Source organism: Symphalangus syndactylus, chromosome 9 (assembly GCF_028878055.3).
Source record: "Symphalangus syndactylus isolate Jambi chromosome 9, NHGRI_mSymSyn1-v2.1_pri, whole genome shotgun sequence".
Classification (NCBI taxonomy): domain Eukaryota; kingdom Metazoa; phylum Chordata; class Mammalia; order Primates; family Hylobatidae; genus Symphalangus; species Symphalangus syndactylus.
The window spans coordinates 133,475,811-133,492,928 of record NC_072431.2 but is presented as its reverse complement, the minus strand read 5'-3'; the positions used below and the strand labels follow the sequence as shown (position 1 = coordinate 133,492,928).

Here is a 17,118-nt window from a genome sequence, read left to right as displayed (position 1 = left end):
TAGCCTTTTATATCAACCATTTATTGCTCCACACACCTCTTGCTGCCAAACCCCCAAAACCTTTTCCCTGACAAACTAGCAAAATTTTAAGCAGGTCCACTTTTATTCAACAAATATTCATTAAGACCTTTGGTGGTATCAGGCATGTGGTCTTAACTTGCGACTACTGATGAAGAAGAGAATAACAGATGAAGATATTTGAATAATCATCTTAGTCAATTTGTGTTGCCACAAAAATATACCTGAAGCTGGGTAATTTAACCCTTTTCCCATTTAGAAAAAAAAGTGCAGCTTGCTGCCAGTGCTTATTTAATTTTACATAAACATCTCTTTGAGGCTGAAGCAAATCTGATTTTCAATGCAAAAATAGAGTATAAAAACTGTTCTTGGAGTTATTTCTAAACAGAACTACCATCAGCATTGTCTATTTCAGAAAAAATGGGATTCACCAAATGAAACTTCAGCAAGCAACTAACTGTTCAAGAAGTGCTCAAGAATGTTAACATCACATGTAGGAATGTTACATTTTCTAGGATTTGACATTTTCAGCGATCGAGAATTACTATATTTTATAAATGAAAATACCACTACTAAAAACAGAATGCTATAAATAGAATGATGTCTTTTGTTTCCAAAGTTGATATACTAGAGAGATGTAAAAATAATAATAAAAGGGAGATCTTTCGTGGCAAAGTTATCTTAAACATTGCAGTCATAAGCGCTGCCAGTAATTACTCTCTGGGCAAATGGGAAAGGGTTAAAAACAAAAGAGACTTATTTGGCTTACAGTTCTGAAGGCTGTACAAGAAGCATGGTGCTAGCATCTGCTTCTGGTGAGGGCTTCAGGCTACTTCCACTCATGATGGAAACGGAAGGCAAACCAGTACGTGCAGAGGTCACATAGGGGGAGAATAAGGGGAGAACAGAAGCAGGAGAAAGAGGAGAGGAGGGACCAACCTTTTTTCAACAACCATCTTGCAAACTAAGAGTAAGAATTCGCTCTTGTGAGAATGGCACCAAGCTGTTCATTAGGAGTCCGCCCCATGATCCAAATACCTCCCGCTAGGCCCCACCTCCAACAATGGGGATCAAATTTCAACAGGAGACTTGGTGGGAACAAACCAACCAAAGCCAAACCACAGAAATAAAGCAGAACCAACAAATGATGCTCAAGTCTATCTAGCTGCAAACTCAGAGTTTGTAATAAGATAGAAGGTAAGTAAAGTCAGGTGGCAGCTATAGTGCTGAGATTAAAGGGCTGTACAACTCTTTGATCCTTAAAATTATCTGTCCTAGGAAAGAAGTATGCAAATTTATTTATTTATTTATTTATTTATTTATTTATTTATTTATTTTCTGTTGAGACAGTCTCACTTTGTCTCCCAGGCTGAAGTGCAGTGGCGCGATCTCATCTCACTAAAACCTCTGCCTCCTGGTTCAAGCGATTCTCCTGTCTCAGCCTCCCAAGTAGCTGGAATTACAGGCACACACCACCATACCTGGCTAATTTTTTGTATTTTTAGCAGAGATGGGGTTTCACCAGGTTGGCCAGGCTGGTCTTGAACTCCTGGCCTCAAGTGAACCACCTGCCTCAGCCTCCCAAAGTGCTGGGATTACAGGCATGAACCACCACACTTGGCCATGAAGCACACAATTTTAGGATCTGTTTTTCATATGGGAGCAGTAACACATAAGTAAGTTAATGGAGCCTTGGTGAACTGGAAAGAAAATGGAGGATAAGGAATGATGGTGGGGACTGGCATAACCTTGTCCTTCATGCTCCTTTCCATTTCTCTGTACATCTTTAAGGCTAGAAGAGAAAGCAGAGTTAATATCATTTCTGTCTCATTCTGTCTTCCCTGAGGCTCTGGCCCACCCACACTGTTCTTTGGTGACCAGGGAAAGCACTAATTTGACTGGTTTCTCAACAACCAGGAAATCACAGTTAAACTAATCCTTTTACTTGTAGCTGAGTCAAAATGCTCTCTGTAGAAACAGTGACTCAGTGACTTTGCATCCCTAAATTGCCTCTCAACAAAAAATGCATTTTTTTTGTACCTCAGGAAATAGGAGCACTTTATAGACACTGGAATGAGGGAGTGGGCTAGAGTTTATGCCAGAGTTGGTGGTATTGATACAAAAGTTAAAATGTAACCCCTCCTTTAAGGGAACAGTGGCCCTAACTACTTACCTATACCATTTAGAGGACAGTGATAAAAATAATCTCAAACTCATTTGTATGGCTTTACAAATACATCACATTATTTTAATTGTCCTTTAGCAGATCTTTATTTCCAATAATATTGGCTCAGTTAAATATTGTACTCCCCTTTTATTTGCAGGGAATATGTACCAAGACACCCAACAGATGCCTAAAACAATGGATAGTAATGAACCCTATATATACTATGTTTTTTCCTACGGATACATACCCATGATAATGTTTAATTTATAAGTTAGGCACAATGAGAGATTAACAATAACTAATAAAAAAGTAGAGCAACTAGAACAACATACTATAATGAAAATAATGTGAATGCTCTCTCTCTCTCAAAAAATCTTATTGTATTTCACTGTGGGTAACTGAAATCATGGAAAGTAAACCCACAGATGGAGGCAAGCAGGATAGAGCTACTGCACTAAAACTGTGATTATTTAAACAATCCTGGTGAAAAATTCGACAGATATCTTTGGGGTATGTGACAGGTGTAAACTGCTTCTCAACTCAAAATGCAAGATATGTCATATCTTGTTTTTCTAAATAAGCTTCTGCTCTAAGATCCCAAGATACAAGGCAAGAAAGCACATTTAATTCCTCCTCTTGAGCTACTAGGATCTAACACAAGCCACAGTTCACAATGCCACAAAACTTAGTAGCCAACCACTGCAGGTGTCCCCACAGTCAGTCCAACATTGTGGTCACCCCCAGGGCATTTTGCCTCTAATGCCAACAGGGTACAGGACTTCATGACCTGGAGGAAAGCCTCTCACAACCCTTCCCTTCCCAGTTTCCAGGAAGCTACTTCCCAGGGTCAGGCTTTTCTCTTCTCCTACTTTCTTTCCCCCACATCCATCAACACTTTCTCTTCCCTAAAAATCCAGCCGTCTTCATTTATGGATCTAGCCAGAGGTCACAATATGGGAGCCTTGGGATAGATCCATCCAGCAGAAGTATTTTATTAGGATTGAACAGTGTTATTGATATTTTCTAATTGAGTCAATTTTTTAAAAATAGGATATTTTTAATGAAAATCTAAATGTGTATAGTTTCTCTAAAAAAATCCAAAGATCTAGAAACACTGGGTCCATCTCTTGCATGGCAATAGTTGGCTAGAACTGAGTAGAGATCAACCCCTTTAGTTTGAGTCTATCCATAGAAGATCTGTTACAGTAAAGGAGATTTGACTTTATCCTGTAGACAGTAGGGAATCATTGAAAACGTTGAACTGAGGAATGATAAAATATTTTTACTTTACAGAGATCACATTGGTAAGTGTGATGATAGTAGTGTGATGATAAAGTGAGGAGGCAAGAGTAGAAACAGAAACTGGTTAGAGGTCTACTGCATTAATCTAAGGGACTAATGATGAAGGCGTGACTTAAGACAACAGAATAGAGAGGACGGACCCTATTTCAGATATATTCAGAAGGTGAAATCAAAAAGACTTAATGACAGATTGAATGAATTGTAAGAATGGAAAGAAGGAAAAATAAATGATTCTCAGCTTTTTGATTTAAGAATTGGGTAGAGGCCGGGCGTGGTGGCTCACGCCTGTAATCCCAGAACTTTGGGAGGCTGAGGCAGGCAGATCATGAGGTCAAGAGATTGAGAGCATCCTGGCTAGCACAGTGAAACCCCGTCTGTACTAAAAAATACAAAAAATTAGCTGGGCATGGTGGCGGGTGCCTGTAGTCCCAGCCACTCGGGAGGCTGAGGCAGGAGAATGGCATGAACCCCGGAGTCAGAGCTTGCAGTGAGCCGAGATCACGCCACTGCACTCCAGCCTGGGCGACAGAGCAAGACTCTGTCTCCAAAAAAAAAAAAAAAAAAAAAAAAAAGAATTGGGTGGATAATGATAGATAGTTGCACTATTTCTCAAGATAGGCAATTCAGGAGAAACATATTGGGGGTAGAAAAAGATAAAGACATTTTTTATTATAAGTACTGCCATGGTTTGAATGTCCCCTCCAAAACTCATGTTGAAATTTAATTACCATTGTGATAGTATTAAGAGGTGGAACCGGCTGGGTACGGTGGCTCATGCCTGTAATCCCAGCACTTTGGGAGGCCAAGGCGGGTGGATCACAAGGTCAAGAGATTGAGACCATCCTTGCTGACATGGTGAAACCCCGTCTCTACTAAAAATATGAAAATTAGCTGGGCACGGTGGCGCACGACTGTAGTCCCAGCTACTCAGGAGGCTGAGGCAGGAGAATAGCTGGAACCCAGGAAGCAGAGGTTGCAGTGAGCCAAGATTGCACCACTGCACTCCAGCCTGACAACAGAGCGAGGCTCCATCTCAAAAAAATAAAAATAAAAAAAAAGAGAGGTGGGACCTTTAAGGGGTGATTAGATTATAAGGGCTCTGCCCTCATTAATGGATTAATGCCATTGTCATGGGAGTAGGTTAGTTATTGCAGGATTGGGTTTCTGACAAAAATGATGAAGTTCAGTCCCCATCCTTTCTTTGCCTCATGTGTACTCTCACCATGTGTGATGCCTTCCACCATATGATGACACAGCAAGAAGGCCCTTATCAGCTACAGCCTCTCAATCTTGGAATTCCCAAACTCCAGAACCAGACACCAAATAAAACTCTTTTCTTTATAAATTACCCAGTCCATGGTATTCTGTTATGGCAGCAGAAAAGAGACTAAGACCAGTGTATTTTAGTTTAAGGTAGCTGCAGGTCACCCAGGTAGAGATATCCAGAATTCAGAAGATATACACAGAAAGAGACAGTGATGCTTTAAAGTAGCTAGGTGAAAATGACTTGTGGATAAAGAAAAACAGATAGAAAGCTCAGGAAAAAGACCAAAGATAGAGTTACAGTTTGGGGAGTCATCAGCCTCTAAAAAGGTGATTGAAGTCATTGGAGCAAGCATGATTGTCCAGGAAGAAAGTTTAAGAGTGAGAGAAGAAGAAAAAGTCGAAATCCTGAGGAACACCAACATTTATGAGCAGACAGTAGAGGGATAACTAACAAAGAGACAAGGTACACTAGTCAGAGAGAAACAAGAAGAACCTAAGGAAACTGGTGACATGGCATAAGGAAAGAGGGCTTCAAAGAAAGAAGTGGTCCTGAGAGTCCAATGCCACAGACAAGTCAAGGGTAGTAAGCAGTAAGAAGACACCTTGGTAAAATCAGTGCTTGGGGAAGAAACGAAAGATGCAGTGATTCACCTCTGTGGTTTCTATCAGCCATAGTCTGGTTCTCTGAGTGGCAGAATTATAGAAAGATTTCCAGGGCCCTTCCTATTTACTCACAAGAAATCCCTGAGGGATTCATGCTGCTGTTATGATTAAATTAGCTATGGGAATTTTCTTAAAATTCATACTAAGCCATTGCCCTCAGGCAGCAGGCAGGATAGAGACATGGAAAGTGGTAACAGCCCTTATATACATTTGAGCTGGCTCTTTGACCCCAGTGGAATGCTCCCTCCTGCAAAGTCCACGTGTCCATGCCAGCTTTGCACTTTCCTCTACAGAACACAACCCTCACACTTTCAGCTTCCCAAAACACCAAAGCATATGTTCTTCAAAATTCTCCTGATGCAAAGTGTTTTCAGTATTTCAAATGTAGTAACCCCCATCCTTGAACTATAACCAGTGCTTGTCCTACTAGATGCTAGCCCCCACACCTACATCTTTAACTTTCTTCTTATCTCCTAAAGACTTCTACATCTTCAGTACTTCCACAGCATTGTGACCCTCACTTTTAACTACCCAAGACTGATATCCTGTTCCCCCCAGAGTCCACACTCAGTATTAGGTATGCCTATCACGTTCCCATGTGATGCTGACTAAAACATAAAGAATATAAGGAGTGAGCATTCTTTCAGTTATCATATTATGCCTTTTAGCTCTGAAAAGACAATATGGTATAGTTGCTATGGTTTGAATGTTTCCACCAAAACTCATGCTAAAATTTAATCACCATTGTAACAGTGTTGAGAGGTCGGACCTTTTTTCTTTTTTTTTTTTTGAGACAGAGTCTCGCTCTTTCTCCAGGCTGGAGTGCAGTGGCACTATCTCATCTCACTGCAACCTCCGGAGAGGTTGGATCTTTAAGATGTAATTAGGTCATGAGAACTCCACCATCATGAACAGATTACTGCTGCTATCATGGGAGTGGTTTGGTTATCAAGAGACTGGGTTTGTTGTAAAAGTGAGTTCTCCGGATTTCCTCTCTGACTTATGTACTCACTGCTGCCTTCCACCATCAGATGATCCTCACCAGGTGCCAGCACAATATTCTTGGATTTGCCTACCTCTAGAAGTGTAAGAAATAAATTGCTATCTTTTTTTTCTTTTTTTAGAGACAGGGTCACACTCTGTCACCCAGGCTGCAGTGCAGTGGCATGATTATAGCTCACTACAGCCTCAAACTCACAGGCTCAAGCAATCCTTTGGTCTCAGCCTCCCAAGTCGCTGAGACTACAGGAGCAGGCCACCATGCCCAGCTATTTTTTTTTTAATTTTTTGTAGAGACGGTCTTACTGTGTTGCCCAGGCTAGTCTTGAATACCTAGCCTCAAGCGATTTTCTTGCCTCAGCCTCCCAAAGTGCTGGGATTACAGGTGTTAGCCACAGCACCTGGCCAACAAATTTCTTTGCTTTATAAATTACCAAGTCTATGGTATTCTGTGATAATAGCAGAAAATGAATTAATACAACAGTCAGTAAAGTATTGTATTAAATTACTTGTCAGGAGAATAAGTACAATGCTGGCTCTGGCACTAGTTTTCTTTATGAATTATCTTTGTAAGTGTAAAAGCACTAAAATATAAATACAAGATACCACAGTTGATATTTCTGAATTGAGAATCAATGGTAGAGAGTTCCAGAGTGGGTGTGAACATAATTAAGTGGTCTTCCCTTATTAAATCAGTTGAAGATAGTTAAAGTTACGTACTCATCTGAATTGGAAGCAAGACGTGGATTAATTCAAAATAATAGCTAATAAAAGCTTTTCCACTTATCTTTAAAAAGCATTATTTTAGGAAGGCAAATCCTCGGAGAATTTTTTTAATCCATAAAATGAATCCCAAAGTCACAAGTAATTATTTTATTTTCTGAATTACTGTGACTAATTGAACTTTGACTTCATGGTATAAATTGCTTGATAATTCATTTACTACATAATGTTAAAAATTGAGATCCTATGACTCAGGTGTTATAATTTTCCTTTCTACCTGATTCTGAAAGACTTTTTATGATTTTCCAAGTAGCAAATTTAATTTTCTTTTTGAGACTTAGATTTTTCTTTAGCTAAATGAAATAATTACTGAATAATTAACTTTTTTACTTTGACTGATTTAATTTGAATTTGCATTTTGTTAGTCCCTCAAATTGCAGTGTAGCATTTTCTTAGATGGCGGTAAGTGGATGGTGGTGGAAAGAATAGATTTGATTTTAGAGACACTTCAGTCACAACTTCTCGCCAGCCCTGTAATCTTGGGCAAGTGTCATGAGTCCTGAGAGCCTCAGATTATCATCTGTAAAATGGAGACAATAATGCCTATCTTGCAAGATTATTATGAAGAATTAAATGGTGACATATGTAAAATCATTAGCACAGTGTTTGGCCCACTGTAGACACTTAGTAAATGGTAGTTATTTTAATATCAATAACCTTTGTAGACTTCAGCAATCTCTCCAAAATTATTAAAAGTATATTCTAGACAAAGAGAAAAGATTGCACATTTCATATGAGTAAAAGATCCCCCTCAATTAGGCAAAGGTTGATATATGTTGGATACAGGTTCACACTCCCTCATATGGAATTCAGAAAACCAAAATTTTTTTCTAAAGACTTAAAGTTTTTCAGAACTTATTTGACAGCAAAATATGACCTAAACTCATTTCTTAGTTAACTCCTGATGTGAACTAACATGAGGTCTTTATTTCACTTTGTGTAAATTTTCCTATGTTTCAACATAAAATTAACTAATTTTGATTATGGGGTGCTGCTCCCATCTCTTCTGGGGTGCCACATATATACAGTATATGCTCTATATTACAATCCTGAAATCTAAAAAACTCTGAATTTTGAAACACAGCTGAGTTAAGGATTTCTGATAAGATACTGTGAACCTGTACTTGCTTTCTTGGTCTGCTACACTGAGGATTTGTAAGAGGATAAAGATGAATGGATTGAAACAGTCTCACAAGTTTTTCAATTGTTTAGAATCCCAACAGAAGACCAAAGAAGTTTGCCACATGTACTTTATGAAGCTCCGGTCTGGCCTTACGATAAAAAAGGAGGCCTGTTACTTTAGGAGAGAAACCACCAAAAGGCCTTCACTGAAAACAGGTAAGGGGAGCCGTACATTCTCTGGCAATAGTGATAAGTATCTATTTGCCTTCACTTACCGCATCTAAATATGCATTTATTTTTCCTCAGTCCAAGGTTCCTTTTGGGAAGTATTAAGGATGATGAACTGGTTTTTAGCTATTTTTAAAAGGGCATATAAAGAACGTTCAACAGCATGAGAGAAATGATTATGTTATAATGTTAAGTGAAAACAAAAGATACACAACTATGTGTAAATATGTTTACAATATTTTTAAGTGATTTTTTTAATTTAAAGGAAATAGGTTTATGTGTTAATAGTGCTTGCCTTTTGGGTGTTGAGACTGTGGGTGACTAGTTTTCTTCCTCCTGATCTCTAATGAGTGTGCTTCTACTGGGGAATAAGCGTGCCAAGAGGTATCAATCCGTTTTGGACCATGGAGTGGCTAAAGCCCTGGAGTCAATCACTACTCTCAGCAAGCAGCCTTAACTGGGAATCCTCAAAGGGGTGTTTGTGCAGAGTGGGGATTGATCGTCCATCCCTAATCCCATCCGGTCTGCAGGTAGAAAGCACAAAAGACATCTGGTACTCGCAGCCTGTCAACAGCAGTCTACGGTGGAGTGCTTTGCCTTTGATGTATCAGGGGTCCAGAAATATACTACAGCACTTCACGATTCAAGGGTCACAGGTATGACTGGTTACAGGGGTGATGTGGGAGTGAAGAGGGAGGTATGACACAGGACCCCGGAAAGTGCTACTCCAGGTAGCAGTCCCAAGTCTGTGCCTTTAACGTGTACCAGAAACTTCTGCCCATTTGCAGCTGATGTACCCATCTAATAGTATCCAAAGTAGGCGCAAGGTAGCTGTTCTAATAATGCACATGCATTCTCTAGTTAGCATTCCATCATTATTTTAAAATACTTGCCATGGATTGGAATCCTGTGGTCATTAGTTGTGGTGAAAATATTTTATCTTTTGGGAAAAAAAAAAACACATTTTCCCCCCAAATTTCAACATTTTGACCATGAAAGAAAAGAGTTATTATATTTTTTCGGCCGGGCGCGGTGGCTCACGCTTGTAATCCCAGCACTTTGGGAGGCTGAGGCGGGCGGATCACGAGGTCAGGAGATCGAGACCACGGTGAAACCCCATCTCTACTAAAAATACAAAAAAATTAGCCGGGCGTGGTGGCAGGCGCCTGTAGTCCCAGCTACTCGGAGAGGCTGAGGCAGGAGAATGGCGTGAACCCGGGAGGCAGAGATTGCAGTGAGCCAAGATTGCGCCTCTGCACTCCAGCCTGGGTGACAGAGCGAGACTCCGTCTCAAAAAAAAAAAAAAAAAAAGAAAAAAAGAAAAGAGTTATTATATTTTTAAATATAATTCTAACACTTTATACATTTTAAGTAGTAGTTAAGATGGTTTTAAATTTTATCACGTCCCTGTATAAGGTTCCAAGTTGATGATGACTTCAAGAAGTGAAGAGATCATCATTAAAAAAAAAAAACTTGGCCAGGTGTGGTGGCTCACACCTGCAATCCCAGCACTTTGGGAGGCCAAGGTTGATGGATCACCTGAGGTCAGGAGTTCAACACCAGCCTGGCCAACATGGCGAAACCCTGTCTCTACTAAAAATACAAAAATTTGTCGGTTGTGGTGCTATGCACCCATAATCCCAGCTACTTGTGAGGCTGAGGCACAAGAATTGCTTGAACCCTGACAGAGGTTGCAGTGAGCCAAGATCATGCCAGGGCAGTCTCGCCTGGGCAACAAGAGCAGCTGTCTCAGAAAAAAAAAAAAAAAAAAAAATATTTTATCTGGAAATTACAGTTGCCATTTCAAGCATTATTCCTGCTATAAATGTCCTAAATTCCCAGAAGCAACACTGAAGTTTCTCATTAAGTATTTCTAAATCACTTACTTTAGAAGTTCATGTACAAATTCAGTATGTAACATTCTTCTTAATATTTTGTATACTAATTTTTTCCAGGCCCCATCTAAGTAGTCCCTAAATCTGCTCCAGTTTACCCCAGCAGGCTATAAAAATATTGTCATTTTCTGTGGGTATTTTGACACTTTTTAAAAGTTGGGAGCACTGCACTAAGTGTCCCTGTTGTTTAGCCAGAGGAGAGAACAGGGCTTATATCTGCATTCTCCAGGACTGTCAGAAACTTCTGGGTAACTCCATACTTTATAGATGAACATTTATTTATCCATGTCTATCAAAATACAATCCCTTCTTTACCACGGTCCCCAGACCAAGTGGTGTCATGAAGTGAAGGTTTCCTCAAGCAATGTCTGTTGCTTTCCATTTTCTTTTTCCCTACCAAACCCTCCCATAAGCACACTCACATGGCCTCCCAGAGACTTCATGCAGGACACTAGCACCTTTAATCCCATTCAAGAGTCACATCTCAGCCTTTTAGCTATGTAAAACTTGTATCAAAGGCTTTCATCTAGCCAACAGTGACATACAAAATGCAACTCAAATTGCGAAAATGTTTTTTGAGGGAGCATTTTTTAAAAACGTTGCCAAAAGAATTGTGCCTGACAAATTTTTGAATTCTTAACAACAGGAATTTCACCTATTACAGAATGTCTCGCTTCTCTAAGCACATACAATGATCAATCCATTACTTTTGCTTTGGAGGATGAAGGTTATGAGATATATGTTGAAGACTTGAAAAAAGATGAAAAGAAAGGTAGATTATTTTCTTTTTCTATAATGATGTAATAATGACTAATAAAAGTAAAACGTTTAAATAAATCTACCAAACTTTAAACAATGGATTAACTTAGACATGGCAAACAGATCATGCTGTGCGCTAACTCTAATGCATTGGCAGTGGATGCCTGAATCCACTTCTATGTTAAGATGGATTCAGAAGCTTTGTCAGGTTCATCAGAGAAGAATGCTGATATTGAAATGTAGTATCTGTCGTGAAAGATGGAAAGAGGGGCCACATGTATTTGCTATCTCGAAATTATCCACTAGATCTTTCTAGCCTTGTTAGTATCGCCAAAGTACAACCTTTATGCCACTGCTATGAAAAATATTTTAAATATTTTAATAACAACTATATTGGAGAATTCATCAGAGCATATTCGTGTATTTTTGAGACCTTTCTCAAAACCACAAAAGATTTGCTTTTATTGATATATAATAAAAGGGGAGGATATTTTCTGATGTTATATATGTGTTGGAACTGAAAACTTAACAAAATTGTATCTCACCAGAGGGATTTTATGCATTCTCTTTCAGATAAGGTGTTACTGAGTTACTATGAGTCTCAACACCCCTCAAGCGAATCAGGTAATTTCGAGGACTGGGTAGCTATAGTGCTTGAATTCTTAACTATGGGGTAAAGATAAATCCAAAAAAATCCTTTTTGCCCCATAGGGAAAAAGATAGTCTCAGAAGGTTATCTCCAACCCAAGCTCATGGTAAAACCTTAGATTCTCAGAGGATGCATTCTCATCTATTTTACAGCTTAAATGTTAGGATAAAGTTTTGGCTACACTTAATACAGATCCAAAACAAGAGTGGTTTAGGCTAGATAAAACTTTCTGTCTTAGCCAGGGCTGCAATGGCTCAACAAGTTGTCCAGGAAACCCATCTCCTTCTATCTTGTGGTTCTGCCAACATCTACATGGTTCAAGAGTACTTGGGAGCATGACAATGCCTGGTCAGCAGGACACAGAAAAACAGATGCATGCATTCTATTTCCCTTTAAGTGTACAACCTAGAAGTTGCACCTAACACTTCCTCTTATCTCACATTGGTCAGAACTCAGTTGTATTACTACACTTAGCCATAAGAAGGCAAGCTGGGGAATGTTCTATTACTGTCCCAAAAGAGGAATGAATATTGGGGGACACTATGAGTGGCTTTACATGCAGACAGGAAAGCTGATGCCCAGAGAAGTACCCATTAGGGGGTACTTAAAAAGCATATAAGAAAACTAATTTCTCTCCGGTTTATAAGTACCCTCTACTTATTAGTGCCTCTTGAATTTGGGTACAAATACTTCTAAGATACCTGTTAGTGAATGAAGTAATTATTTTATGTAATCTTAGACTCTTTTCCTGGGTGTTGAATTCATTTAAATAAAGATGAGTTACAGTTCTTAACTTTATCATTTATACGTTCTTAATTGTAAGGTGATGGTGTTGATGGTAAGATGTTAATGGTAACCCTGAGTCCTACAAAAGATTTCTGGTTGCATGCCAACAACAAGGAGCACTCTGTGGAGGTAAAAAAAAAAATTTATCTATATCTATATCTATATCTATATATATGATTACAGAACTGTCATGAATGACTCCACCAACTTGTGTAGATTTGGGTCTTGGAGTATTTTGCAGAAGGATTTTTTTGTGTGCTATTGTATATAAAGCACAATCACTGACTACAAATGACTTGCTTCTAGAGTAAGGAAGGAAGGAAAGTGGCATGTATGCCTTTGCTATTGAAAGTTGCTCTCTGCCAGCAGCAGAGCATCACCTGGGAGCTTGTTAGAAATGGAGGATTCCAAGCCCCCCAGAAATAAATCAGAATCAGTATATTTTAATAAATCTCCAGGAAATTCATATGTGCCTTAAAGTTTGAGAAGTACTCTTACATAGAATGATCTCAAATCCTTTCTATTTGGCTTTAGGAACTACTATGTTCCTCTAGGAAACATTTCTTTGTAAAATATCGTTTTCTTAAACAGATACAAAAAAAAATTTTCCATTCTGAGCCTGCTTAACGGAGAGTCATAAGTGTTTCCTTGTGCCAAGATTTATAAATAACCTAACATCTACATTCTGAACACAGAATTAATTGCATATTCTTCTTTAGTTAGCAAATGGCATTATTACGTTGGTCATGATGTGTAATTATAACTATTTTGACAAACAAGCCAAAGGTAGAGGCATGGAAGAAAACAGAAGAGAGCATAATATAGAAGATAAATTATATAAATACACAAAATTATAAAGCTAACTAACACAGCCATGTAAGGCCTTATTAACATAAATAGTGGATAGTAACCAGCATCTTCCTAACCAAAACATTCTTAAACATATATAATCTAGTGTTTGGCATGTATAACTACTCAATAATAGAGCTACTTAGACTGAGCTCTATTTTTTTTTTTTTTTTTTTTGAGACAGAGTCTCGCTCTGTCGCCCGGGCTGGAGTGCAGTGGCGCAATCTCGGCTCACTGCAAGCTCCGCCTCCCGGGTTCACGCCATTCTCCTGCCTCAGCCTCCGAGTAGCTGGGACTACAGGCGCCCGCCACCGCGCCCAGCTAATTTTTTGTATTTTTTAGTAGAGACGGGGTTTCACCGTGGTCTCGATCTCCTGACCTCGTGATCCGCCCGCCTCGGCCTCCCAAAATGCTGGGATTACAAGCGTGAGCCACCGCGCCCGGCCAGACTGAGCTCTATTATATAGCAAGCACTGTGCTAAATGTTTTGCAAATATTATTTTATTTAATACTCACAGTAACTCTACAATGGAGTTGTTGTATTGGTCAACTGTTGCTATGTAACAAACCATCCCAAAACAGTGCCTCAAAATAATAATCACTTATATTTACTCACATGTCTGTAGATATTTTGAGGATTGACTGATCTAGAAAACTGGTTAGACTAAAAAAATGAGGCTTGAGAAATAAAGCAACATGCCCAAGGTCTCAGAGATAGTACATGTCAAAAGAAGGGTACAAATCCGGAACTGTTGCATCCAGATCAAATCACCCTAATCCATACTGCCTCTCTATGTTGACTATCAGTGAATCAAATCAAATCCACCCCCCACCCCTCTGGCCCTCTACTCACTTCTCCCCCTCTTCCCTCCACAACTCACTAAGTAAGCTTGCTAGAAATATCAAGCCATAAATAAGTATTCCCCTTTAGTTTCCAATACAGGCAGGTAAAGTTGACTCTGAACTTCCCGTTCACATATGGATTGCTTTCTCTCTTGTTTCCTCAGCTCCATAAGTGTGAAAAACAACTGCCAGACCAGGCCTTCTTTGTCCTTCATAATAGGCCCTCCAACTGTGTTTCATTTGAATGCAAGACTGATCCTGGAGTGTTTATAGGTGTAAAGGATAATCATCTTGCTCTGATTAAAGTAGACTGTTCTGAGAATTTATGTACTGAGAATATCTTGTTTAAGCTCTCTGAAACTTAGTTGATGGAAATTTGCGGGTCTTGGGTTGAGTACCCAAATGCTACCACTGGAGAAGGAATGAGAGATAAAGAAAGAGACAGGTGACATGTAAGGGAAATGAAGAGTGCTTAGCATGCATGGAATGTTTTCCCTATTATGTATAAAAATATTTTTCCTAATCCTCCAGTTTTTCTTTTATTTTCCTCTGTATAACTGCATATTCAATACAACTATCAGTATATTAAATAGGGTATTGGTAAAGAAACTGTCAACATTCTAAAGAGATACAGTCTGACCTTTACTTTTCTCTAGTTTCAGTCCAGAAAGAACATCATATTTAGAGCTAAGGCCACTGAAGAGAGAAAGAGCCATAGCTTAAGTCTCTCTGTAGACAGGGATCCATTTTAAAGAGCTACTTAGAGAAGTAATTTTCCTCAGTTCCAAACGATAGGCTCAAACACTAGAGCTGCTAGTAAAAAGAAGACCAGATGCTTCACAGAGTTATCATTTTTTCAACTGGAATAAAACACCAGGTTTGTTTGTAGATGTCTTAGGCAACACTCAGAGCAGCTCTCCCTTACTGTCCAGGGATATGGAACTTCAAAGGCCCACATGGCAAGCCAGGTAACATAAATGTGTGAAAAAGTAAAGATAATTGAAAAATTAAGAAAAATAAATCCAGTATTTGTAAAGTGAATAACTTCATTTCTAATTGTTTAATTTTTAAAATTCTGATTTTTATATATTGAGTTTAAGCAAGGCATTCTTACATGAGGAAGTGAAGTAAATTTTAGTTCAGACATAAAATTTCACTTATTAGGAATATGTAACATGCTAAAACTTTTTTTTTTTTTAAAGAGTACTGAGTCCCAACATGTTTTAGAGCATCCAAGTACTATATAATCCAACTACCTTGGTAAGGCCAGAAATCTTCTAACCTACCAGAGCCTAGATGAGACACTGAATTAACATTAAAATTTCAGTAACTGATTGTCCCTCATGTTCATGGTCTACCATCCCTTCTGACCCTGGCTTCCAGGGACCTATGTCTTTTAATATACTCACTGTCACATTGGGCAAAGTTGCTTCTAATCCTTGTTTCCCATGTGCACAAGTCTTTTTGTATTCCAGCTTCCTGATAACACTGCTTACTGTGGAATATTCATTTGACATCTGTCTCTTTTTGTTTCTTTTAACTACCACGCCCTTGATATATCTTTTGCACCCGTTGAACTTCATTTCTGTATCACCTGACCTCTGGATGCCAAAACTTTTATTCTGCTTTGTCTGTAGTAGAATTTTAGATAAAGCTATTAATGGCAATAATTTTTTGCTAAACATCTTTGTTTTACTGTCACTAGGGCAATAAAATTTATACTCAACCATATAATAACATTTTTTAACTACTAACGGAATAGTTTTTATTTTAAACTCTTAGCTATTTCTATTACAAATTTTCTTAGACTTAACACTTATGATAAATGACTAACATAGTAACAGAATCTTTATGAAATATGACCTTTTCTGAAAGTACACAATTTTAAATTTCTACTTTTTTGAGACCTATTAGATGTAAGTGCTGGTAGAATATAAGATAAAAGAGGCTGAGAATTACCATAGAAGGGTATTACAATTGTAAAACAATATATCTTTGTTACATTGTTTTGTCAATAATTGTTACCAAAGACATAAAAATAAAAGCAGAATGTATATCATTCCATCTGAAAAACACTAATTATTGACATGTGCATCTGTACGATAAACTTAAAATGATTAGTAAATAATCAAATATATCTATTACATTGTTTATAGTATTGAATAAAGTATATTTTCCAAATGTATGTGAGACTATAATGATTTTATTATATGATGACTCAATATTCTGAAATTCCTTTTTTTTAATTATACTTTAAGTTCTAGGGTACATGTGCACAACATGCAGGTTTGTTACATACGTATACATGTGCCATGTTGGTAAGCTGCACTCATTAACTCCTCATTTACATTGGGTATATCTCCTAATGCTATCCCTCCCCCTTCCCCCACCCCACGACAGTCCCTGGTGTGTGATGTTCCCCTTCCAGTATCCATGTGTTCTCATTGTTCAATTCCTACAAATGAGTGAGAACATGCGGTGTTTGGTTTTTTGTCCTTGTGATAGTTTGCTGAGAATGATGGTTTCCAGCTTCATCCATGTCCCTACAAAGGACATGAACTCATCCTTTTTTATGGCTGCAAAGTATTCCATGGTGTATATGTGCCACATTTTCTTAATCCAGTCTATCATTGATGGACATCTGGGTTGGTTCCAAGTCTTTGCTATTGTGAATAGTGCTGCAATAAACATACGTGTGCATGTGTCTTTACAGCAGCATGATTTATAATCCTTTGGGTATATACCCAGTAATGGGATGGCCAGGCAAATGGTATTTCTAGTTCTAGATC

The 17,118-nt window shown here is 38.5% G+C and overlaps 1 protein-coding gene across 5 annotated transcripts in view; it reads left to right on the top strand.

The window, feature by feature from the left end:
• IL33 (interleukin 33) overlaps positions 1-16,514 on the top strand; it is a 43,033-nt gene extending 26,519 nt beyond the window's left edge. The window contains exons 3-8 of one of the 5 annotated variants that reach the window (XM_055294560.1): positions 8,411-8,536; positions 9,079-9,204; positions 11,108-11,215; positions 11,776-11,826; positions 12,675-12,766; positions 14,494-16,514. In XM_055294560.1, the coding sequence (XP_055150535.1) occupies positions 8,411-8,536; positions 9,079-9,204; positions 11,108-11,215; positions 11,776-11,826; positions 12,675-12,766; positions 14,494-14,694 (704 nt within the window). In that variant the 3' untranslated portion in view covers positions 14,695-16,514. Of the gene's footprint in view, positions 1-8,410; positions 8,537-9,078; positions 9,205-11,089; positions 11,216-11,775; positions 11,827-12,674; positions 12,767-14,493 lie in introns of all 5 variants that reach the window. The other 4 variants (XM_055294559.1, XM_055294561.1, XM_055294562.1 and 1 more) reach the window with 4 other exon arrangements.
• Positions 16,515-17,118: the final 604 nt, after the last annotated feature.